Raw genomic sequence first — 27621 nt, forward strand, 5'->3', positions numbered from 1 at the left:
AGAAGCTGTCTCTGTGTCTGCTAGTTTTGGCATACAGAGCTCTTTAACGCCGTCCGGAGGGGAGTAGTTCAAACAGACTGCAACCTGGGTGAGAAGGGTCCGTAGAGATGTCCTGGACAGGTACAAGTCTTGGATAGATGGGAGGTTGATTCCAATGATCTTTTTTGCAGTCCTGATTTTCCGTTGCAGTCTGTGCTTGTCTTGTTTGGAGGCCGATCCAAACCAGACAGTGATGGAGGTGCAGAGGACAGACTGCATGATGGCAGTGTAGAAGGTCTTCAGCAGCTCCCGCGGCAGGTTGAACTTCTTGAGCTGTCTCAGGAATTACAGCTTCTGCTGGGCATTCTTCTTCACAGAGTCTATGTGGCCGGTCCATTTCAGGTCCCGAGAGATTGTGGTTCCCAGGAACTTGAAGGTGTCTGTGGAGAGAATAGTATTACTGCGGATAGTGAGGGGTGAAAGTGGTGAAGGGTCTTTCCTGAAGCCCACTGTCATCTCCACGGTCTTGAGCGGGTTCAGCTCCAGGTGGTTTTGGCTGCACCAGTGGACCAGCCGCTCCACCTCCTGTCTGTACGCAGTCTCATCACCGTCCCGGATCAGTCCGATGAGAGTGGTGTCGTCTGCATACTTCAGGAGCTTCACAGGAGAGTCACCTGAGGAGAAATCGTTAGTGTCGAGAGAGAAGAGCAGTGGGGAGAGGATGCACCCTTGAGGGGCGCCAGTATTGGTGGACCGGGTGTCAGATGTGATGCTCCCCAGCTCAGTGGCCTAGTGGTAGAGTGTCCGCCCTGAGACTGGAAGGTTGTGGGTTCAAACCCCGGCCGGGTCATACCAAAGACTATAAAAATGGGACCCATTGCCTCCCTGCTTGGCACTCAGCATTAAGGGTTGGAATTGGGGGGTTAGATCACCAACTGATTCCCGAGCGCGGCACCGCTGCTGCTCACTGCTCCCCTCTCCCCCAGGGGATGGATTAAAATCACACGGGGATGGGTTAAATGCAGAGGACAAATTTCACCACACCCAGATGTGTGTGTGACGATCATTGGGACTTTAACTTTAACTTTAACTCACACGCTGTCTCCTGTTGGTCAGGAAGCTGGTGATCCACTGACAGGTGGAGGCAGGCACCGCGAGCTGGATGAGCTTCTATTGGAGGATGTCAGGAGCAATGGTGTTGAACGCCGAGCTGAAGTCCACAAACAGGATCCTGGCGTACGTTCCTGGGGTGTCCAGGTGGTGCAGGATGTAGTGCAGTCCCATGGTGACCGCATCGTCCACCGACCTGTTTGCCCGGTAGGCAAACTGGAGGGGGTCAAGCTGGGGGCCCGTGACATCCTTCAGGTGGTTCAGCACGAACCTCTCGAGAGATTTTATGACCACAGATGTCGCAGCGACAGGTCTACAGTCATTCAAACCTGTGCTGGCGGGCTTCTTGGCCACTGGAACGATGGTGGAGCTCTTGAAGCACGAGGGCACCTCACACATCTCCAGGGAACGGTTGAAGATCCGTGCAAAGGTGGGTGCCAGCTGTTCACCACGGACTTTCAAGCACGAAGGTGACACGCCGTCTGGGCCCGGTGCCTTCCTGATCTTTTGTCTCCGGAACATTTGGCGCACTTCGTCCTCGCGGATCTGGAGTGCGGGCGCGGCCTCTGCAAGAGAGAGAGTAGGTGACAACGGTGATGGAGGTGTGGACAGAGCGGTTGTGGGGGGAGGTGAGTATGTTGATTGTGCTGCAGGAGGTCCTGTTGTGTGGGAGGACCGATCAAACCTGCAGTAGAACATGTTTAGCTGGTTTGCAAGCGTTGGGCTCTCCACAGGAGGGGGGGGTGGTCGTTTCTTGAAGCCCGTGATGCTCTGCAGACCTTTCCACATTGTTGAGGATTCAGGATTGGCAGAGAGGTGTCTCTCCAGGCTCTCCCCGTAACACCTCCTGGCTTTCCTGACCTCTCGGTTCAGTGTGTTTCTGGTCTGCTTAAACAGGTCCCGGTCGCCGCTATTTCCATCAGTGCCGATTTTCGAGTGTGGGCTGTGACGTCAGCATTCTCGTTATTCGCGCGCTGACATTTCAGATACAGTTTCACGCTAATGCCACCCACAAACCTTCCCCTGGAATCCTTCCATTAAAATGAGTGTCCCGAGGAAAAGAAAGGTGGACACTGAGTGCTGAATGTTAAAAAAGAGTTGACAATTTGGCTCGACCTACGTGTGTGAGCAGACGTTCAGCCACATGAACGTCAACAAAGCCCGTCACAGATCTAGGTTAACGGACCAACACCTCAGCTCTATCCTAAGAATTACCGCAACAAATTTTACTCCAGACCATGATGCACTAGTAAAAAAGGGAGACCAACAATACTATTTATTTCTTCATTAGCGCTAAAACGCCTTTTTTAAGCATTTGCGCATTTTTTCATTTGCGCATTTTTGTCCGATCGCACAACTGCAGCTCACCGCCGAACGCGCAACCGTAGCGCGCCGCCGACCGCGCAACTACACCGCGCTGGTCGCATTATTGTGACAGAGCCGTCGCTGAAATTTAGAAAACATTTTCAAAGTCCTGATGTACTTTCCAAAATTTAAGTGGACCTCAGTGCGCAGGGAGCTTAATTTGGTCCGATCGCGCAACCGCAGCGCGCCGGGAGCTCACTGTCGCATTGCGTCTTTGTGTTTTAGGAAGGCTTTACTGCTCCCGCTTGCTTTCTTTGGAGGCATGATTAGGGGTAAATACAATCCGCAAAGTAACGAAAATACAATAACGAACGGAGTCAGTCGGCATCCGGGCCGCGTGGTCGGGTTTTCTCAGGTCCTTTCGGCTCATCTCGCGAGGTTCGATTTGTTCGAGAACCGGGACGTTCGAAAACAGAGGTTTGAAAACCGAGGTTTGACTAATAGATTCAAGATTCAAGAGTTTTTATTCGCCATGTTTGAGCGTGCCAAACGAGGAATTTGACTTCGGTAAAACACACCCTCTGTTCAACATATAGGTGACTAACAACACTCAGGACATGTGAATAATGGCAAAAACAGTGTAGACAAATTCAAAAGGTGTGAAGAGCAGGGTGTTATTGCACCTATATATATATGTATATATATACATATATATATATATATGTATATATATACATATATATATATATGTATATATGTATATATATATATATATATATATATATATATATATATATATATATATATATATATATATATATATATATATATATATATATATATTAGGGATGCACCGAAAATTCGGCCACCGAAAGTTTTCGGCCGAAAATGACCCAAAAGTGCATTTTCGGTTTTTGACCGAAAGACCTAAATCACCGAAACAACACGGCCGAAACTTGTGATGACGTGAGCAAACAGCGCAGCCAGCACGCGGGAAAACGGGATAAGAGCCAGCATGTCTGCGGTGTGGACTGATTTCACTATCTCAGAGAAAGACCCACGGATAGCGATTTGCAAAACATGCAATGCTGAAATTTCAAGAGGGGGTGCATCTGCATAAGGTTTCTCCACGTCGGGTTTAATTCATCACCTGAAATCCAAACATCCCGATCGCCATTCTGAACATGAGAAGAAGGCGACACAGAAAAGGAAACTGATACCGAGCACGCCCACTCCGTCTGTGGCGGAGAAAAACCTGCCACTTTACCTCAAGAAGTAGAATGGGCGTGTGTCTAGTGTTAAAATATTTGTTTTCCAGTTTGTGCATCCACAATTCTTGGTGGATTTGTTGTTGATAAAGGCTATGGTAACCATTGTTTTGATACACTTTTATGTTGTACACACAGAACAAAATTTAAAAGGCACTTGACTTATGCACTTTGTGTTTTTATAAGAGAACATATTTAATTTTACAGTCTTTCAGCAGGCCAGTCAGTTATAAGCCTGTAAATTATTATTTAATGTACACATGAGTGGGGTCAAGTTAAACATTTTATTTTTATTTTATTTTTGAATTTTAATTTATATTGTGCATTGTTGTAATGTCAGTGCTAAATAAATATTTTCATACTTTTGTAACTGGTTTATTGCAATGCCTTGATTTTAGTGAGGTTAGTACACATGTAGCCATAAATGCTGTGGTTCTAATAACTGACATAATCATTTCTTTCGGTGTTTCGGTTTTCGGTTTTCGGCCTTGGTTTCCTCATTTTTGGTTTTCGGTTTCGGCCAAGAATTTTTATTTCGGTGCATCCCTAATATATATGTATATATATATATATGTATATAAGATAGATATATATATGTGCATATGTATGTGTGTACATATGTATGTGTGTATATATGTATATGTGTGTATATATGTATATGTATGTATATATGTATATGTATGTATATATGTGTGTGTGTGTGTGTGTATATATATATATATGTGTGTGTATATATATATATATATATATATACATATACAGTGCCTTGCGAAAGTATTCGGCCCCCTTGAACCTTTCAACATTTCGCCACATTTCAGGCTTCAAATATAAAGATATAAAATTTTAATTTTTTTGCAAGAATCAACAAGTGGGACACAATCGTGAAGTGGAACGAAATTTATTGGATAATTTAAACTTGTGGGGCGTGCAATATTATTCGGCCCCTTTACTTTCAGTGCAGCAAACTCACTCCAGAAGTTCAGTGAGGATCTTTGAATGATCCAATGTTGTCCTAAATGACTGATGATGATAAATAGAATGCCCCTGTGTGTAATCAAGTCTCCGTATAAATGCACCTGCTCTTTGATAGTCTCAGGGTTCTGTTTAAAGCGCAGAGAGAACCATGAAGACAAAGGAACACACCAGGCAGGTCCGAGATACTGTTGTGGAGAAGTTTAAAGCCGGATTTGGATACAAAAAGATTTCCCAAGCTTTAAACATCTCAAGGAGCACTGTGCAAGCAATTATATTGAAATGGAAGGAGTATCAGACCACTGCAAATCTACCAAGACCCGGCCGTCCCTCCAAACTTTCATCTCAAACAAGGAGAAGACTGATCAGAGATGCAGCCAAGAGGCCCATGATCACTCTGGATGAACTGCAGATAACTACAGCTGAGGTGGGAGAGTCTGTCCATATGACAACAATCAGTCGTGCACTGCACAAATCTGGCCTTTATGGAAGAGTGGCAAGAAGAAAGCCATTTCTCAAAGATATCCATAAAAAGTCTCGTTTAAAGTTTGCCACAAGCCACCTGGGAGACACACCAAACATGTGGAAGAAGGTGCTCTGGTCAGATGAAACCAAAATCGAACTTTTTGGCCACAATGCAAAATGATATGTTTGGCGTAAAAGCAACACAGCTCATCACCCTGAACACACCATCCCCACTGTCAAACATGGTGGTGGCAGCATCATGGTTTGGGCCTGCTTTTCTTCAGCAGGGACAGGGAAGATGGCTAAAATTGATGGGAAGATGGATGGAGCCAAATACAGGACCATTCTGGAAGAAAACCTGTTGGAGTCTGCAAAAGACCTGAGACTGGGACGGAGATTTATCTTCCAACAGGACAATGATCCAAAGCATAAAGCCAAATCTACAATGGAATGGTTCACAAATAGACTTATCCAGGTGTTAGAATGTCAAAGTCAAAGTCCAGACCTGAATCCAATCGAGAATCTGTGGAAAGAGCTGAAGACTGCTGTTCACAAACGCTCTCCATCCAACCTCACTGAGCTCGAGCTGTTTTGCAAGGAAGAATGGGCAAGAATTCCAGTCTCTCGATGTGCAAAACTGATAGCGACATACCCCAAGCGACTTGCAGCTGTAATTGCAGCAAAAGGTGGCGCTACAAAGTATTAGCCCAAGGGGGCCAAATAATATTGCACGCCCCACTTTTCAGTTTTTTATTTGTTAAAAAAGTTTAAATTATCCAATAAATTTCGTTCCACTTCACGATTGTGTCCCACTTGTTGTTGATTCTTGACAAAAAATTAAACTTTTATATCTTTGTTTGAAGCCTGAAATGTGGCGAAATGTTGAAAGGTTCAAGGGGGCCGAATACTTTCGCAAGTCACTGTATGTATATGTATGTGTATATGTATGTATATGTGTGTATATAGTGTGTGTATATATATATATATATATATATATATATATATATGTATATATATGTATATATATGTATATGTATATATATGTATATGTATATATATGTATATGTATATATATGTATATGTATATATATGTATATGTATATATATGTATATGTATATGTATATGTATATGTATATGTATATGTATATGTATATATATATATGTATATGTATATATATATATATGTGTGTGTGTGTGAAGATTTATTCTTTAGCCCAGGAGTGGCCAGCTCGCTCCGGGGGGGGGGGGGGGTGTTAATGGGACGTCAAACGCTGCGTGTTCGCTTCGCTTCGGGGGGGGGAGATGTGGCTCTTTGCGGTACACAGTAAAAAAATGTGGCTCTTAGTCTCTGACCGGTTGGCCACCCCTGCTTTAGCCTAACATCAGCTTTCATGTAACATCATGTTACTTTCTAAACACATGCTTGTAAAAGTAAAAATGTACGAGTGTGTTTTTTTGTTTCGATGTGCGCCTTAATATTCCTAGCGCCGCGACCTCCATAGCTGTTCATATCTTGACAGAGAATACACAAAACCTTCCCCGGGACATCTACGTTACGGATATGTTCCGTCAGGCACGTGGTCACGGACTGTGTTCAGAGTTGTACGATGACGCTGCTCTCGAACCATGCCCATCTGAAGCAGTTCTTGATCCCGTTCGACTTGTCTCTGGCACGATCATCATCTTTTTTCTCCAAAACTTTGCCATGATGGCGAAAACCTTTGCTGAGTAGGCCCTAGATCTATCTAACTAAATAACTCGTCTACAAGTGATGAAAACCCAATCGCAAATTCACATTGTGGCGGTATAAAAACACCTAGTCCTCCGCGCAAGTTAACAAGTGGAAATGATGTGACAAAAGTAGTGCCAAAATGCTGCCGAAAATAAGGCGGATGTTGTCGCAACACTGCTGCTAGTGAGTTAGGTTTACAGAGGCAAGCCGAATTCCGTACTCACAGCTTAACTAATTTTTGCCTTGAGATGTGCCAAAAGATGCTGTTGCGGCAGGCGCGCGAATGCTCGTGAGTTGCCAAGGCTAACGTTGCCCAGCAAGCTGGCCGGCCGCTTCCCGACCCCCCCCCCCCCCCCCCCCCCCCGTATATATAAAAAAATATTCTCAATGGATTTACACGATTCACGAAAATGATACCTTCGACGGGACAAAACTGAAAATTCTCATCCCTGATTACTAATTCAATTACGTTTTGGCAAGGTAACTACCGTAATTTTCGGACTATAAGTCGCACCGGAGTATAAGTCGCACCAGCCATAAAATGCCCAAAAAAGTGAAAAAAACCATATATAAGTCGCTCGAGTATAAGTCGCATTTTGGGGGGCAATTTATTCGACAAAATCCAACACCAAGAACAGTCATGAACGAGCAACAACAGGCTAAACGATAGGTATGCTAACGTGACATAAACACAAACGAAGAGCTGAGAACGGCCCTGACGTAAAATTCAGAGTTATTCAAAAAACGATTACATAAATAACACGTTAATAAAACCATCTGTGTCACTCCAATTCATTAAATCCATCAATCGTCCTTTGTCAATAATGCGTGCGCGCCGCTGACGGCTCTTGCACTTCAAAATATTCCAAAGGCCCATATACCGATATATAAATTATATATCAAATAACTATTATATAAGCAATAATGTTATCAAGCCATCTGTGCACTCTAAATCATTAAATCCATCGATCAAATTCCTCGTCCTTTGTCAACAACGCCGCGCGTGCGTGCGCCCTGACGTCAGCCTCGTCGTTATTCCACAGATCTACTATATAACTATATTGTAGCGTTAACAAAGTTCAAGGAAAGACGTGGGTTTGGTAAACGGCTCTTTATTTAACAAAACAAACTTACAGGCGTGTGGCGGCGTGGACTTCCAGCCACGGAAATGGAAGAGAGCTCCATAGACGATAGGTATGCTAACGTGACATAAACACAAACTAAGAGCTGAGAACGGCCCTGACGTAAAATTCAGAGTTATTCAAAAAACTATTACATAAATAACACGTTAATAAAACCATCTGTGTCACTCCAATTCATTAAATCCATCAATCGTCCTTTGTCAACAATGCGTGCGCGCCGCTGACGGCTCTTGCACTTCAAAATATTCCACAGCCCCATATAACGATATATAAATTATATATCAAATAACTATTATATAAGCAATAATGTTATCAAACCATCTGTGCACTCTAAATCATTAAATCCATCGATCAAATTCCTCGTCCTTTGTCAACAACACCGCGCGTGCGTGCGCCCTGACGTCAGCCTCGTCGTTATTCCACAGATCTACTATATAACTATATTGTAGCGTTAACAAAGTTCAAGGAAAGACGTGGGTTTGGTAAACGGCTCTTTATTTAACAAAACAAACTTCCAGGCGTGTGGCGGCGTGGACTTCCAGCCACGGAAATGGAAGAGAGCTCCATAGAATAGGACCGGGCGTGCGTAAAAGCCATGACCGAGCCCCATCCACCGTCCCCGGACAGCCACCCGGCCGAGCGCCGGCCCTAGACTTCTATCCACGGAGGTGAAAGATAGCTCGGTAGAGTAGGACCGGGCGTGCGTAAAAGCATTGTCCGAGCCCCATCCACCGTCCCTTGACAGCCACCCGGCCGAGCGCCGGCCCCCGACTTCAATCCACGGAAGTGAAAGAGAGCTCCGTCGAGTCAATCTTTGTCCTTTATGTAAACAACGCCGCGTCGCGCTGCTGACGTCGCGCTGCTGACGTCGCGCTGGCTGCTGACGTCGCGCTGGCTGCTCACGTCGCGCTGGCTGCTCACGTCGCGCTGGCTGCTCACGTCGCGCTGCTGACGTCGCGCTGCTGACGTCACTTGAAATTCAAATTACAGTAATCCCTTGCTACATTGCGGTTCGTTTATCGCGGTTTCATTTTCTTTTTTTTTTTTTTTCTTTTTTGAAACTTTTTGAAAAAAAACACAAGTCGCTCCTGAGTATAAGTCGCCCCCCCACCCAAACTATGAAAAAAACCGCGACTTATAGTCCGAAAATTACGGTAGTAACTTGAACTAGGTAGATAGATAGATAGATAGATAGATAGATGTTGCAAAAAAATTAACCGTTTTCATCAAAAGGAAAAACTCCAGAATTGATTGTGCCATTTTGATGTATTATATTCACCTTGGTTGCTTTTTTTTTTTTTTTTTTTTTTTTTCTCCATTTTTTTTTAACAGTTGCTGGCTTCTAGAACACTGCATCAACGCACACTACACAAGTCCTACTCACACATAATTATATAATAATAATTATTTTTAAATAGGCCAGCACTTACCATATTTTATGTATGTATATGACCTATATATACTGTATTTCCTGCACTATAAGGTGCTCTGGATCATAAAGTGCACCTTCATTGAATGTTTTATTTTAGAAATATTTTCATATATAGGGCACACTGGATTAAAAGGTGCATAGAACAGAAGCTACTGCATCAAACTGGGGTTGACTAGGGTTGGGTTATACATCCACTAGCTGGAGCTGTGCTAAAGGGAATGTCAAACCAGTCAATGAGGTATTCAGTCAAACTTGTATCAATTTTATATAGGGCAAACATTTTTACACGTTTATATACGGCGAACTTCATATACAATACAACATACAAGGTCCGGCAAAATGATCTGACACATTTGTAGGTTTAATAAAATGCAAATAAATTAAAGAAACAAAAGTTTTTATTTTCAAAAAGTACATATAATGCCATTTTGTTTTTAGTTTCATTTTCGTTTAGTTTTCGAATAAGTTCTGGCGGTGGAAGGTCGGCCGGTTGATTTTCGTTTCAATACGGATCCACTGGCTCTGAAGGTAGTAACCCAAAACAAGATCGTGTTCCGAGCAGGTGAGGGATCATGTCTACCAAGTCTGAAGCGCAAACGGAACGCTCGTTGTGTTGCAGTTACAGATTCGTTCTCGATAAAAGTTTCCACAATGAAAGCGCGATGCTCACCAATCCAATTCATGTTAGTAACTGAAACGAAACAAAATAACATTATTCCAAAATGAATGACATATGTCGCATCTGAGTGTAAGTCGCATTTTTGGGGGAAATATATTTGACAAAATCTTAACATCAAGAACAGACATTAATAGGCAACAGGCTGTACGGTGCGGTATGCTAACGTTACATAAACACATAAGAGGAACTGAGAACGTGCCTGACGTAACATATTAAGAGTTATTCAAATAACTATAACATAAATAAGTTTATCGAACCCCCCTACGTGAGTAGTCACCTTATCGTGGTGGAGGGGTTTGCGTGTCCCTATGATCCTAGGAGCCATGTTGTCTGGGGCTTCATGCCCCTGGTAAAAGGTTCCTAGGTGAGGGGCCAGACAAAGCACGGCTCAAAAGACCCCTTATGAAAAATATAATATATGGACCTAGTTTTCCCTCGCCCGGACGTGGGTCAACGGGGCTCCCCTCTGGAGCCAGGCCTGGAGGTGGGGCTCGAAGGCGAGCGTCTGGTGGCTAGGCCTTCGCCCATGGGGCCCGGCCGGGCACAGCCCAAAAAGAAAACATGGGTCCCCCTTCCCATGGGCTCACCACCTGTAGGCGGTGTCAAAGGGGTCGGGTGCAAAACGAGCTGGGCGGCGGCCAAAGGCGGGAACCTTGGCAGTTCAATCCCCGGCTGCAGAAGCTGGCTCTTCGGACAAGAAGCTAACAAATGCATTTACCACATTATTGTGTTCCCCAAGAATAATACAGCACATTTGATGCAATTCATCTGATACAACTGCTCAAAATACACCGACAAGAAGTGAAAACATAGAGCACACAGCTTCAAAACTTCAAGACTGATGCTAATGCTATGAAAACGAGTGGATAGACAAAGTGAAATACAGTTTATTTTTGTGTCATGTCAAGCTTACTACTTTACTGTGTTTCCATAGAATACAACGAGTGCATCAGACACACAATAATATGAAAGTGATATACAGTTTATTATTTTTGTGTCATCTCAAGCTTACCGCTTTACTGTGTCCGTCGTTTCCATAGAGTGAAGGAACTGAACCATCAACGAAACGAAGTCTTTCGGCGAATCCTTCTCTATACTGACAAAATATTTCTGAAACATTCCTTGAACAAGCAGGACTTTGCCCACAGATGTGAGAACACTGCTTGAAAAATTTAATTTGACCAGACACTTCTTTGAGGTTCTGATGTTGGGGGATGGTACAATAATTTGTCGATTGATCATCCAACAACGAAACATTTTGATCTCTGCACTTCGACATCCTTGAGTTGTTTGGATTACAAAAGTCTCTGAGTAATAAACATGGCAGATTCGTAATAAACATGGTGGATTTGCGAATCCGCCAAGTTTATTACTCGAATTTCCGTTTGGCAACACCCATTAATATTTGTTTGGTTTCTCCTGCCCCAACGGATGTTATGTAATAGATATAAATATGTAATAGAAAACGGAGAAATCTGAATTTCCCCACCCCCGGCAATCAATCAATTTTATAGGAGAAAAATATTGGCTCCAAAACAGGATCTCCATCAGCAGTCTGTGCCGAACCATCTTTTCTGAAACAACTAAAATATTTGTCTCTTCAGATGTCTGACACAGCAAGAGAGGATGAGATACAGTTTCTCCGGGACCAACTGAGGCAAAAGGAGGAGGAAGTCCAGCTGGCTGCTCATGCTGGCTTGGATCTGCTTAATCAGCTAACAGAAACACAAACTGTGTTTGAGGAACAGAGAATAAAGATGACAAGTGCGTTGGAGGTATGACACTTCAAAACCATCCATTCATTTTTGTTCACAGTCACAAGTGAGCTGAAGCCTATTCCAGAAGCAAGGTACATGGACTGGACACGAGTTTCCCTCAAAATTCTACTTGCATCACCCCATAATGACAACATAAAAAAGTTATTAAATCTTTGAATACTTGCTAGTTTCAGAAAGACAGCTTTTTGTGTACCTGCCGATTTACAACTGGTGGCCTGTTTGAGTCTCATCTTTGTCATCATTTTAGTTTAAATTTGTTTTGGTTTTTGTTAACTCTTTTCCGTCTAGTCAAGTTTTAGTCGACTACTACTCTGAGCATTTTACTCTTATTTTCATTTTAGTGAGCATTGTGCATTTACATTACATTTATCATTTACCGTTTTCAACACTGCTTACCCTGTTCAGGGTTTTGGGGGTTGCTGAGCCTATTCCAGCTGGGCCTATTAAATCAGGTGTGTGAAGGATGGAAAGTTCTAAAATGGTCTTGCACTTTTCCACCTGTTAGGGCCCTCATGGTTGTCATCAGTCTACTACAGAGCTTGATTCTTGAATCAGGTGTGTTGAGACTAAAACAAGTGTTCTGTTTTTCTGATCAATGTCCAAGGATCTTAAGCAAGACAAGTATACGCTGCAGAAGGAGGTGGTGCTGAAGACCCGGCTAATTGAATCATTGCAATCAGAGGTTGATTGCCTGACGAAATGGCATCGACAGAACATGAACATTGAAAAGGAAAAACTTGAGAGTAGTCACCGCACGACTCTTAATGAATTCAACAACAAGGTACGGTAGCTGTCTTAACTTTAAGATAAAAGCTAAAAAATAATTAGATTTAAAAATCTATCTGATGTCAATTATTTGGATGATAGTTTTTTTTTAATTATTATTATTATTATTAGTGGTAGTGGTAGTAGTGGTTGTCATCGTCTTAATTTTCTTTAATCGATAAGTGCCACACACGTGTAGAAACAGGAAGATCAATCAAATGCTCTTAATCTAGATCGGTGCATAATTTAACTGTAAATTGTTTTGCTAAGCGGTTCGTGGCAATTTGAAATATGTGCCTTTGCTGAATAAAGGTTGGGAAACACTGTTAGAAACATCAGACATGTAGGTATTGGTACCAGAGGTCTCTTTAATTTGTAATTGGGGCTTTTACCACATATTGAACATTGAAGATGCTTCTGAGCTATCAATAGAAGATGTGAATTGAGAAGTTACTACTAAGATACTAAGAGATATTAAGTTATAATGGCCAGTAAAGTGCAAACATTCGCAGCACCGTTCAGTCTCAAGTTGCGATTCGCTCTGCTTGCTGCGACCGTGGCTGTGTTTCGCCTGTGCACGATATGAGGCCAACTTGGCGTTAGCTGACCAAGATGTTGCTGCTTTCAAGCTTGAGTTAATAATAATAATAATAATGTTAATAATAATACTAATAATTCATTTAATTTATATAGCGCTTTTCAATGACCCAAAGACGCTTTACATGGAATAAAAAGGGTGGGGACGTACGGGGGGGGGGGGTGACTATAGGATATACGTATGTGTGAAGGCCTTTCGCCTTCACACAATAATAAAGGACAGGAATAACAATAGTGTGAAGGCGAAGGCCTTCACACTAATAATAAAGGACAGGTATAACAATAGTGTGCCATCGCCTTCACACAATAATAAAGCACAATGCAATATAGTATATGAAATATGTGCATTCGCCTTCACACTAACAAAGTGAATGGTGTAGAACAGTGGTCCCCAACCACCGGGCCGCGGACCGGTACCGGTCCGTGGGTCACTTGGTACCGGGCCGCGGAGCCGCACAGGAAAAAAAAATAAAAAAAAAATAAATTATTTTTCCTTTTTCATTGACGATCAATTCATTCAGGTTAAGACGCTCGTCCCGGTCACGTGACATGTTTCCCCAGTCGAGCCCGCAAAGCTAGCAAAAGTGAGTAAGAATTTATTTTGAAAAATATAAAAAATTTGGCGAATCTCTCCCAATTACATCTGTCGGTGCATCTGAAAAATAAGGACTCTTGACACAGGGCGCTCGTCTCGGTCACGTGACATGTCACCACAGTCAAGCCCGCGAGGCAAGCAAAAATGAGCAAGAAACAGAGAAGTTTGGAAAGCTTCTTCGGAAAGGGAAAAACGTCCAATGAGGACACTGAAGAAGAAGAGGCTACGACTTCTAAGAAAAGGAAAGCTGCATTTAAAAGAACATTTCTGGAGTCCTACTTAAAATATGGATTTATCGCCACAGGTGACTCTGACGCGCCAAGTGCACTCCGCATATGTGGCAAAAGGCTAGCTAACGAGGCAATGAAGCCTTCAAACCTACTTCGGCACATAAAGACCAAGCATCCTGCATTTAAAGACAAACCTTAACCACTTCGGGTGTCATTGTCTCCGATTACGCCTAGATGGGAATGGCTCATTTCTGAGAAAAGAGCTCGGTGCTCCCACTAATTCAACGTTTTATTTTTATGTGGTTTATATTTGTCTTTATGCCAGTCGTATCATTTTATTTCATCCTATTTATATATCCATCCATCCATTTTCCGAACCGCTTAGTCCCCACGGGGGTCGCGGGCGTGCTGGAGCCTATCCCAGCTGTCATCGGGCAGTAGGCGGGGGACACCCTGAACCGGTTGCCAGCCAATCGCAGGGCACACAGAGACAAACAACCATTTGCACTCGCACTCACACCTAGGGACAATCTGGAGTCTTCAATCGGCCTACCAAGCATGTTTTTGGGATGTGGGAGGAAACCGGAGTGCCCGGAGAAAACCCACGCGGGCCCGGGGAGAACATGCAAACTCCGCACAGGGAGGGCCGGAGGTGGAATTGAACCCGCACCCTCCTACCTGTGAGGCGGACGTGCTACCCAGTGCGCCACCGAGCCGCGCCCTATTTATATATATAAATATTTAAATAATAAATATATAAATATATTTATTTATATAAAGGCCGGTCCGCGAAAATATTTCTGACACGTAACCGGTCCGTGGTGCAAAAAAGGTTGGGGACCACTGGTGTAGAATAACATATCTCCGGTGATTTCTTTTTATGCTATTTTATGTCTGTACGGCGACCTTGAGTGCCTTGAAAGGCGCCTCATAAATAAAATGTATTATTATTATTATTATTATTATTATTATTATTATCATCACCTTCACACAAAGTAAATGGTGTAGAATAATAAGTGTGAAGGCTTTCGCCTTAACACTAATAAATTGAATGTTGTAGAATAACATAAGTGTGAAGGCCTTTGCCTTCCCACTAAATATCAAATTTCTCAACAGAGCTGATGAGTGTGCAAAGTTTGGTAGGTTTTTGTGCATGTTTAAGGTGTCAAAAATTCTATCATTTACAAAGAAAAACAAGAAAAAGAATTTCTACAAAAAAAGTAGGTACCCTGCAGTAGTCGCTGCTCAGGACCTACTAATTTCAACAAAAACAATAGGGACCTCTCTGCAGTCGCTGCCACGCATTAAATAGAAATAATCCAAAGACCAAACCCCCAAAAATCAAGTAAAATTAGGGAATTAAATAAAATAAACTACCAAATCTAAAACAGATTCCTATACACGATTGAAAAAAAAAAAAAAACGAAACGATAAATTGCAAGAATTTTTGTAATGTGTAAAAATGAACCAAATATCCTGTTCTTATCGTCTACAACACAAATAGACCCATCATAGTACTCACAATGACAAATATAAATGTGCATTTTAGTAGTATTAGTACAAGCAGTAAAGTAGTAGTAGTACAAACGAGATTCAGTTGAAGTTGGGAAATTGTGTAAAATGTATATAAAAACAAAATACAATGATTTGAAAATCCTTTTCAACCTATATTAAATTGAATACATTACAAAGACAACTTATTTAATGCCCAAACTCATTAACTTTATTTTATTTTTTAAATAATAATTAACTTAGAATTTCATGGCTGCAACACGTGCAGTAGAAGTTGGGAAAGCTCGCAAAAAATACTAAGAAAGCTGAGAAAAGCTTTATCAGTTTGAACATTAAATATGTTGTTTTAGTAGTGTATTCAATTGAATATGGGTTGAGAAGGATTTTCAAATCGTTGTACCGTATTGGCCTGAATATAAGATGACCCCGATTATAAGACGACCATCTTTTTCAAGACTCAAGTTTGAAAAAAGACTAACACCAAATTTAATTTTTATACAGAAAATAATTACAGTACATCTGAAACAAATGATTATAACAATATATTTGAGAGAAAAAGCATGATATTTTGCCTCATTCAAATCATACAAAAACTGTCTATCACATCTTAATATCTGAACATTTAAAAATGTAAACTAAAGTGCAATCACATTTGTAAATGAATGGCTTGTGGTTTTTAAAATGTAAATAAACCAATCTACTGTGATAAAACAACAAAATTGCAACAACTGCATTAACCATCAAAGTGAAGTCTAACTAACTGCAATCTTGAAACAAATCTGGATAAGGAAAAACATTGCAATAAAATAATGCAAACTGCTACCGCTATTGTTGGGGAACCTGAGGACTGTATATGGTTGGCTCGGATGGTTATGCTCTTTTCGCCCCCGGGTGTCGGTCAGAACACAGGAGGGAAGACTTGGTTCAGTTTTGATTGCTTTACTAAATTATTGGCAAAAAATAATAATGAATAACCAGAAATAAAATACTCTCGGCAACACACCAAACATAAGTTATCGATCGAGACATCAAAATGCATTTGCTGGCGACCGTTAGTCGCCGTGGCGCTGCGTAACGGCTACTCGTACGATCCGAGGCAAACTTAAAGGAGCGCGCCGGAGCTGTCAATCAAACGGCGCGCACACGAAGGAAACCGCGATCGGACAAACGGCACAACAGTGGACAGTAGTAACAATGAAATGTATATACCGTTTTTTCCCATGTATAATGCGCAAAATTTAACTAATTTATTGTCCTAAAATCCGGGGTGCGCATTATACATGGGTACAATTTTTTTGTAATTTTTTCTTTTTGAATTTTTTTTTTTTTTCTTTTTTTTGAAGAAAATCATGGTACAACAATTTTTGAAGAAAATCTTGTCACGGATGGAGTGTGGAAAGGAAGAGGGCGACCAAGTGCAGCTTGGACCAGGGTTCATTAGAGGAACTCTAAACACAGACTTGGTAAACTAACATAACTCTCTAACAAAACCAACAACATTTTTGGCGCAATTTTTTTTTTTTTAAATTCCCAGTCATTCTCTATGGCAGTGGTCACCAAACTACGGCCCGCGGGCCGGATACGGCCCACGGGACCGTTTAATCCGGCCCGCCAACCCTGAACAAATTGTATTATTAAACTTTTTTTTTGGTCATTTTGCCTGCAATGACTGCGTTTCCCCAGTAGATGGGGAAGCGCTCGCCTGCGCATTTACTACCGGAAGCCGTGTCAGAAAGCTCGGTGCACACTCACAATTGCGTGTACGTACTCAGTAGTACGGACATGGCGCACTCGCGCTCTATTTGTATCAGTCCCGAATTTAGAGCGTGGGCTGTGACGACAGCATTCTTGTAATTCGCGCGCTGAGCTTTCAGATGCAGTTTTGCGCTAAAGCCACCCACAAACCTTCCCCTGGAATCCTTCCATTAAAATGAGTCGCCCAAGGAAAAGCAAGGTGGACACAGTGCCGAGCGTTTAAAAGAGAGTGGCCAATTTGGCTCGACGTACGCGACGTGACGTTCAGCCACATGAACGTCAACATCAACCCGTCACAGATCGAGGTAAACGGACCAACACCTCGGATCTCGCCTAAGAATTGCCACAACAAATTTTACTCCAGACTATGACGCACTAGCAAACTTTAACAAAAAAGACAGCGGTGACTACAAGCCTACTGGAACCTACAAAAGGATTATAAGGAAGGAACACAAGAACTTTAAGAGACTGCTCATATGTGTCAGAGAGATTCTGCTCTGACAACTGAGCTGAACTTTTATCTGTTAAGATTGTGCATGGCACAACAGAAAGTTAATGTTTCATGGATTTTTTTTCTATGAGGAACCCAGAGAGAGTTATTTAGTTATTATTTATTTCCTGTTTTTTCTGTGAAGAACTCCGAGAGGGTTATTTAGTTATTATTTATTTAATTAATAGTGTTATTATTTGTTTCCTGACTTTTTTTCTGTAAAGAACCTGGAAAGGGTTATTAAATAACCGTTATTTGGTTATGTGTGGCTTTCTGGAAAACAATAAATTTTTTAAGCTCCCCTACGATCGTCACACTTTTTCTGTTACAAACTGACACCGGCCCCCCATCAGAGAAGGGAAAAGTTATGTGGCCCTCACAGGAAAAAGTTTGGGGACCCCTGCTCTATGGGGATTCAACATTTGCTCTAACTTTTACAATTTTTGTCCGATTCAACACGTTTCAACTTTTGAACCCTAAAAGTGAACCTCTTGAACCCGTAGTTTTCGTTTCGTTACAAATTTCAAAACTTTTTGGCGCAATTCTTTTTTTTTTTAATTCCAATTTATTCTCTGAGGCATTCAACATTTGCTCTAACTACTACATTTTTTAACCGATTCAACCCGTTCCAACTTTCAACTGTTCATCTTTTTCTTACCTATTCCACAACTTTACACTTATCAAAAGTTCAAAATTTTCAATTTTGAAATTCACGCCAAATTCTCAAAAATTTCGTTTAGCAACTCTAATTTTTAAATTTCTCAAGTAATTCAACTCGTTCTAATATTCTGCAGTATACCCCCAGAAGTTATTCAGTTTTTTTCGCCTTCACACGCAATTTCTCCAGAAATTGCATTTTCTAGTTTATAGTTGTCACAAATATTGAAAAGGAAATGGTTTCTTAGCGCCACCTAGATTGGCAAAATTAAAATACATTCCTGGTCTATGGAAATTGGTAGGCACTTGTAGCACCCAGAGACGTACAAAAAAAGGACATGCCAGCCATAGTCTGAAATGAACAGAAGGAGAGTTGTGAATTTTTTAATGTGCTTTTTTGGCTCATCTTTATACATTTACATACTTTTGCACCGTTCTCCTAGAGCAGAGGTCGGCAACCCAAAATGATCAAAGAGCCATATTGGCCCAAAAAAAACCCAAAACCATACCTGTCTGGAGCCGCAAAAATCTAAAAGCCTTTTATAAGGCAACATAGATACATACATAAGCTGTATGCCTACTATTAAAATAATGAAGTAGGCTACAAATACAAAATGAACATTCATTATTAAATGTTTGTTTACCACGTGACTACTGAAACGATAGGCCAATTGCTGCTTCAAGTTTAGCCAAACTTCCATTACAATGTTAATGTGTACTGTTTTGTTGCGGCCCATTAGAGTTCACGTACTTGCATAACAAAGCTGTCTGTTCGATATCAGTCACATCCCACGACTCATCACAGGTCATTGGGAAAGCTGGAGCTCAATTGATGTCTTTGATTTGCTGATCGGTGATATTGTTTGCCATTTTAATTACCCTTTCCTTCACTGTTTTTGCGGAGAGAGGCCTGTCTTTAATTTTCTGAATGATCTCGGTTTTGTTTTTGAAGTCCGAAAATAGGCACTCTGATATTTTAATGAATGAATCCTAAATGTACTAAATGTACTCCCCATCGGTGAATGGTTTTCCGCGCTTTATTATCTCCCGGGCTGCAACAAAACTTGCAGCAGTAGTAGCGTTTGGAGATGCAATCCACTTCTTGAAACTGTTTTTTCGGTCCTCAAATTTCTCCACCAGCACTGCAATTGCACCTTTCCTCTCAGTTCCAAGTGATCGGCAGCAAATTTAGCATGCTTTAGCTGAAAAAGTTGCTCCAAATTGCTCTTCTTGTTATTTGACAACTTCTCATTGCAAATCAAACATGCAGACAATCCTTCAGCATTGGAAATGAAACCAAATTGTTCAGTCCATTCTTTCTTAAACCCTCTGTTCTCATCAGCCATCTTTCTCTTTTTTGCCTTTTGAATCCACTCACTCACACACCTGTTTGTTTACAACTCGCCTGTGCTGTCTCGCAGGCTATGACACAATTTTGCCATTCTGAAATTCTGTATTTTTAATATATCTACAACTACATACATTTTTACAGCATAAGAATGTTTGTGTCATGACTACCATCTAAAAACCATATTTAAAAAAACAACAAAAAAACATTTTTCAATTTACACGCATTATTGCAAAAACTCCAGGGAGCCGCTAGGGGGGTGCTAAAGAGCCGCATGCGGCTCCATGCGGCTTGCCGACCCCTGTCCTAGATGATTCATCTTATTGACTTCAAACTTTCATTGTACCATCTTCAGACCGGGGACAAGGAGTAGAAAAAAAAGAGTTTTCTAAATACTATATGACGGGGCAGCACATCGAATTTTGTGCTTTATATTTCCTCTACACCAGTGGTTCCCAAAGTGGGCGGTACCGCCCCCCTGGGGGCGGTGGAAAGATCTGGGGGGGGCGGTAGGGGGGCGGTAGGGGGGCGGCAGTCGATTTGTACACAACACGCCGCTCTGGCCCAGCCAGTTTTTGGTTACAAAAAAAAATCTCTGACTGCTATCAAGTGCTGTGGAACAAGGTCAAGATGTACTTCATTGCCTTCCCAACATCATATTTAGTAGAACGGGGCTTCAGTGCAGTAACCTTGCTTCTTTCCAAGCAAAGAAACCGACTGAAAATTACTGACCGCGGGGATCTACGGCTTCTTCTTAGTGAGTTCCAGCCTGATGTTGAGAAGCTTATGTCCCTGCACCAAGCACATCCATCCCATTAATATTACGTGTGAGACAATGAAGGTTACTGGTGGAATGTTTATTTACGATTCTATGTTGCTGAAACAGTTAAAACTGCTAAAAAATAAATTGGTTTACTAAATACTAAATTGGGTTTTATTTGTGAAATACACATTTGTGTTTAACCTTTCTCTTTTCAAATTGCAGCAAACCAAATATCAAGAAAGAGGTGTTTGTTTCCATATGTGCCTTGGGGGGGCTAGGAATTCACTGGGGAGCCAAAGGGGGCGCCAGCCTGCAAAAGTTTGGGAACCACTGCTCTACACACAAGAGAAAAATCTCTCCTGCACTTGTTCCAAAAACAAATTCACGTTTGTACAGTAAATAGTTGCGACTTGAAGATACCTGTGATAATATTCTCTAACCTAGTGGCAAGGAAAACATTTTTTTTTTTACACTTTTCACAATTTTACACAATGTATTACCGTATTTTCCGCACTATTAGGCGCACTTAAAAACTTACATTTTACTCAAAAAAACACAGTGCGCCTTATAATGCAGAGCGCCTTATATATGGATCAATTGATGAATTTGTTGATCCATACTGGTTGTACACAGTGCTCTGCCAAAATGTTTCAGTGCGTTTTAGTACGACTAGTAAATTACAAGGTCGCATCGCTTCCCAACATTACGGCAACTGTGGTCAGGGGGCGTCACCGAATAGCTGTTGTACCCGCGAGGCTATTTCATTTCAAAATAGGCTGCTCCGTTAATGTTTCGAGTAAATTTACGGATTGATATGGAAGGGAAACATAGGTAAGCAGTACCAATGTGTTAGATCAAACTATAGTCAGTTCCGATCATTTTATAGGAGATCGTTTGAGAAACGCGATTGTTTACACTTTGCTGAGGCTCATGGGGGTCTGCGAGCTGAGGCTCATGGGAGTTTGCTGGTGGCTAATGCTATAATAATAGCTGCTATACGCACAAGGCTATTTCATGTCAAAATAGGCTGCTCTGTTAATGTTTCGAGTAAATTTACGGATCGATATGGAAGGGAAACATAGGTAAGCAGTACCAGTGTTAGATCGAACTTTAGTCAGTTCTGATCATTTTATAGGAGATTGTTTGAGAAACGCGATTGTTTACAGAGGGCTCATTGGTTATTGGCTAGTGCAGCGGTGGCCAACCCGCGGCTCGCGAGCCGTATGCGGCTCTTTGGCTAGTTTCATGCGGCTCTTTTATGTTCATATCAACATTTGTGTTTATCTTTCGTGCGTATTTGCTTCGCTTGAGTTCAATATGGTATTTTGGTCAAACGCGCATGCGCGTGAGGTGAAATCCCGCAAAGGAGGAGGGACAAACAGAGCGATTGGTTTTGCTGGCTTTTTAATGAATGGCGATTGTGACTACGGGGGCCCATTAGGTCCAGAAAAGCTGACAAGACGCTTGCCAAAATGGCAAGGAAAAAATGCACAGCTAAACGAATATATGACGATGAACACAGGACGTTTTTAACAGAGTTAAAGTTGTTTTTTGTTGAACGCTATGGCAAGCCATTCTGCCTGATATGTCGGACGTCATTGGCGCATTCAAAAGCTTCAAATGGTTAGCGCCACTTCAGCTCACTTCATGCCAATATCGATAAGGACTTTGCAAAAGGGACTGAATTTCGCAAGCACAAGTTTGGAGACTTTGAAAAGTCAGGCAGAAAAATAGGTACAGTTTTTCAAAAAAATTACGAAGCACTCAGAGACTGTCACACTTGCATTGTTTCAACTGGCTTGGAACATTGCATGGGCTAAAAAGCCATACAATGAAGTGGAGTTCGTTAAAATATGCCTCAGTGACGTTATTGAAATCTTGTCTCCTGAAAACGACGAACTCAAACGAATGGTCTGTCCCGCCACACATAGTAAGTGAAAAAACTTATGTTTTTGTTTGTGGAATTTGTTGAACTGAGAGTTTGTCTGTGTGAGACAATGCACACAATGTTCATTGTTGAAAATGTGGTCTTTGGTCTGTGGTTTTAGTACTGTAGGAGTCAATTTGTCATTATCATGTTGGTGCGTGACATAATAATGTCACACAATAAATTTGGCTGAGCAGAGGGGTGGGTGTGTGTGTGTGTGTGTGTGTGTGTGTGCGTGCGTGCGCGTGCGTGTTTGTGTGCGTGTGTGGGGGGGGTGTTCATGTGTGCTCATGTGTATGATGTGGCTCTTTGCGATGACACAGTAAAAAATGTGGCTCTTAGTCTCTGACTGGTTGGCCACCCCTGGGCTAGTGGATGCATACCGCAACCCTAGTCAACCTCAGTTTGTTGCAGTATAGCTTCTATTTTACGCGCCTTTTAATCCGGTGCGCCCTATATATGAAATAATTTCTAAAATAAAAAATTCAATGAGGGTGCGCCTTATAATCCAGTGCGCCTTTTGGTGCGAAAAATACGGTACATTGAGCTCGTAAAACAAATCCAACTGAAAATTCATCAGAAAAGCCTCAAGACGATCATGCTGTACCGTATTTTCCGCACAATAAGTCGCACTTAAAAGCCTTTAATTTTCTCAAAAAACGAAGGTGCGCCTTTTTATAAGGTGTGCCTTTTGTGTCGACCAAATTCCAAAACTGTAAAGTTGTTTTGTGTGGCTTCTGTAATATTACATGAAGACCAGATAAACCAATCAGAGGACATTACGTTTTACGCAGACCTCCGCCTCCAGTGGTGAAAACATACTATTGTTTGTGCAAATCTGTAAAGTTGTTCTATGTGGCTTCCGCCCCACAGAAATGTAATTAACAGGCACCCGATGAACCAATCAGAGGACATTATGTTTTACATAGGTCGGGGCGGTAAACCAATCCGAAGACTGGACGTAAAACGGAGAGGAGTACGTACCTCCGCTGCCATTGATAAATAAATACTATCGTTTTGTGCAAAGTATGTGCCTCCGCTGCCATTGATAAATAAATACTGTATTTTTCGCTCCATAAGGCGCACTGGATTATAAAGCGCACCCTCATTGAATTTTTTATTTTAGAAATTATTTCATATATAGGGCGCACCGGATTAAAAGGCGCACAAAAGGGAAGCTATACTGCAACAAACTGAGGTTGACTAGGGTTGCGGTATGCATCCACTAGCCAATAATCAATGAGCCCTCAGTAAACAATCGCGTTTCTCAAACTATCTCCTATAAAAGTAATCAGAACCGACTAAAGTTCGATCTAACACATTGGTACTGCTTACTTATGTTTCCCTTCCATACCGATCCGTAAATTTACTCGAAACATTAACGGAGCAGCCTATTTTGAAATGAAATAGCCTCGTGCGTATAGCAGCTATCATTATAGCATTAGCCACCCGCAAACACCCATGAGCCTCAGCTCGCAGACTCCCATGAGCCTCAGCAAAGTGTCATGGCGGCCCCCTGTAAACAATAACGTTTCTCAAAATGTCATAAAAGTGATCGGAACCGACTAAAGACTGATTTAACACATTGGTGCTGCTCATTTATGATTCAGTTGGATATTGATCCGTAAATGTACTCAAACATTAACGGAACAGCCTATTTTGAAATGAAATAGCCTGGCGCGTACAACAGCTATTCAGTGATGCCCCCTGACCACGGTTGCCGTAATGCTGGGAAGCGATGTGACCTTGTAATTTATTCGTCGTACTAAACGTATTGAAACATTTTGGCAGAGCGCTGTGTACAACCAGTATGGATCAACAAATTCATCAATTGATCCATATATAAGGCGCTCTGCATTATAAGGCGCACTGGTTTTTTTTGAGTAAATTTTATGTTTTTAAGTGCCCCTAATAGTGCGGAAAATATGGTACTACCGTTTGTGCAACTCTGTAAAGTTGTTTCATGTGGCTTCTGCCACACAGAGACGTAATATACAAGCACTGAATGAACCAATCACAGGACTCTACGTTTTAGGTAGATTGGGGTGGTCAACCAATCAGAATCAGAATCAGCTTCATTGGCCAAGCTTGTGCATGCCAAACAAGGAATTTGACTCCGGTTGATCTCAGTCTCTGTCTAACAGGCATTTCCAAACAGGCCAAATCCGGCCCCCGTTCAGATTTCATACGGCCCGCAGCTTTGGTCTTATAATGTATTATTTATGGCCCGTCTGCACTTTCAAACTGAATAAAAAACAATCATGAAACTTGAAACTGTAATTCCTCCTATTACCAAAAGGTGGCATCACCACCCTTCGCTCATTTCTGCCATGAAGACTGCAAAGAAAACTAGGAAAGTTGACACTGAAGGCCGTCGCTTTCAAGAGAGATGGGAATTCCATTACTTCTTCACTGAAAATCAAGGCAATTGTGTTTGTATAAATTCTAAAGAGATGGTCGCCTTGTTTAAGGATTTCAACCTAGAGACACCATCAGACTAAACATGCTAACACATACGACAAGCTAACAGGGAGTGACCGCGCTGTTAAAGTGAAGCAGCTCCAAGCTGAACTGGCTTCGCAACAGCGATTCTTCACACGGGGCTGTGAGTCAAAAGTAAATATTACTTAATATTAAATATTACGAAGTGGCCATGTTAAAACTGTTGTCATGAACCTGTTGAGTTAATCAGAGCGACAGCCTGGGGAAAGAAGCTGTGTCTGTGTCTGCTGGTTTTGGCGTACAGCGCTCTGTAACGCTGTCCGGAGGGGAGTAGTTCGAACAAACTGTGACCTGGGTGAGAAGGGTCTGTACGTACCTCCGCCGCCATTGGTCCATAAATACTTTCGTTTGTGCCAAGTATGTACCCCCGCCGATTTGCACAAACGGTAGGATTTATTTATCAATAAAAATAAATACTACCGTGTGCAATTCTGTAAAATTGTTTTGTGTGGCTTCCGGCCACACAGAGACGTAATATACAGACGTAATATGTAGACCTGATGAATCAATCAGAGGACATTACATTTTACGTAGATCGGGGTGGTAAACCAATCAGAGGACTTCACGTGACAAAGAGACATGCTTATGAGGCACAATTAGAGCTTTCTGGAAAGCCAGGATCATTGCAGAAGATCAACGTGACAACGACGAGACAATGAACTTGGCATGTTTAATGGTGAACTTGCCCAACTGTTTAATTTGGATACAGAAGTTGAGGATTTTGATGGATTTGCGCATTAATATCGATTAACAATGTGAGTTCAATACAGTACATGATTAAATAGTAGAATAAAGGACAACAAAACTTTCTATCGTTCCATGCAAATCACGGCCCAGCTGCTTTGTCATCAGGAAAATGCCACCCACAGACCCTTGCATTGGAGTTTGGAGTGAACTTGTCACGCCTGTGAATAGAAAATAAGTGGTAATAATTAACAATGTCAAAGTCCGGTGCCACTTTTATGTCTTTTTCTTCTTTATTATGCATTTTATGGCTGGTGCAACTTATACTCCGGAGCGACTCATAGTCCGGAAAATACGGTACATACAATAATGGTAAAAAAATAAAGGTTTTAACTTCACGGCTTTTGCCTATCATGGGTTGTTTTCGGAACGTAACTGTTTTATTTACTCAAAATTATTGTGTGTTGTGCTAGATAGCTTGGCAAGAACAGAAACTTAGTAAAAAAATCTAGTTGCATTGTTCCACAGGAAAGCGGCACTCAGCAGCTTCGAGATAACTTACTAACCACGGCCGAGGATGTGTCAGCCAGCTGAAGAGGAACAACTATTCCATTTATTGGAATGCTAACTAAACAACGTGGCGACACGACTCCTATCGGTTTGAACAACAATCCATTTATTGGAATGTTAGCTGAACAATGTGGCGACACGGCTCCTATCTGTTGGAACAACACTCCATTTATTGCTATGTGAGCTGAACAGCGTTGCGACAGTTTCATAATCCCCTCCCTTTAGTGTTGCAACGCCTATGTAACCAGGGCATCCTAAACAGAAAAAAAGGAGGAGGCAAAACAGAGAGCTCCAGAACTGATCGAGATTGTAACTGAGCGCTCTTTGTCGTTCTCCTCGGGATTAAAGCAATTACTGGTTGTTTTCTCTTCTCTGTTTTCAGTGGTTAATAAGTATCTGACAGTAACCCCAGCAAAAAAAAAGAGGGATTACTGTATACACTTCTCTTCTGAGCACATTATTTTACCTTTATTTAATTAGGAAAATCACATAACTAGCAGATGTGTGGTTAAGCTCTGAGTCAGTAAAGTTAGCCTGATTTCAAACTTTATGATGCCGCAGCACAGTACAGGTCTTTTTTGACATCCAATAATGGTAGCTGTTCGAGAAGGGTAACATTAGTTTTGAAAGCACTTCTAAGTGCAAAAAGAGAAGAAGTTAGCATTTAATGCTACGTTTGACGAGCTAGTAACCAAAGCCTCTTCAATCATCCAAGATTCAACTTTATCAACTTCAACCATTCCTTCTTCTTCTTCTCGTCATGGGGAGATCGATTAAAAAAAATAGGTCTTTGTTGAGGTCATTTTGTGCAACATGGGACACAGCATTGCACCATTTTTTGCATAGCGGGATAGCTAATACGTAGCATAAAAAGCGGAAAGTGAGTTGATGATGTAGGCAGTAGCCATCCCCAAAGAGACTAGTGTGATTTATACTCTGGTGCAACTTATAGACTGGAAACTAGTTTGTGCATTTTCTGGTTTGTAAATTTGAAATTAGTCCTATTTTTAAATAAAGGGATGGGAATTCAATTATTTTTACCTGTTAATACAATAGTCAACAGATTAATATATTTTTAAATGCAGCCCTAGAGCAGTGTTTCCCAACCTTTTTTCATTCACGGCACACCTTTTCATTGGAAAAAATCTCGCGGCACACCGCCAACAAAAATCTGTTATGCTCCTATACTAAAATCAGTTATATTACAACGAAAGACGTAAAGTCCTATTCCTATATATGTGTATGGAGAATCGAATAATTTAATAGAAATACATACTAAATATTCTTGAAATTGTATTCCTTTTTTTAAATAAAAGTGACAGTTTTTTAAAAAGGGTTTAGACGGTGTAAGAAATAAACTATT

The 27621-nt window shown here is 41.5% G+C and overlaps 1 protein-coding gene across 2 annotated transcripts in view; it reads left to right on the forward strand.

Annotated features, from left to right (window-relative positions):
- The window catches only part of spdl1 (spindle apparatus coiled-coil protein 1), a 177549-nt gene that overhangs the window by 10593 nt on the left and 139335 nt on the right, over positions 1–27621 (forward strand). For both annotated transcript variants that reach the window (XR_005099208.1, XM_037262836.1), the window contains exons 2-3: positions 11690–11860; positions 12468–12644. Coding sequence is in view for 1 of the 2 variants with exons in the window: in XM_037262836.1 (XP_037118731.1) it covers positions 11690–11860; positions 12468–12644 (348 nt within the window). In the remaining variant the exon portion in view is untranslated. The remainder of the gene's footprint in view (positions 1–11689; positions 11861–12467; positions 12645–27621) is intronic.

This window comes from Syngnathus acus, chromosome 10 (assembly GCF_901709675.1).
Source record: "Syngnathus acus chromosome 10, fSynAcu1.2, whole genome shotgun sequence".
Classification (NCBI taxonomy): Eukaryota; Metazoa; Chordata; class Actinopteri; order Syngnathiformes; family Syngnathidae; genus Syngnathus; species Syngnathus acus.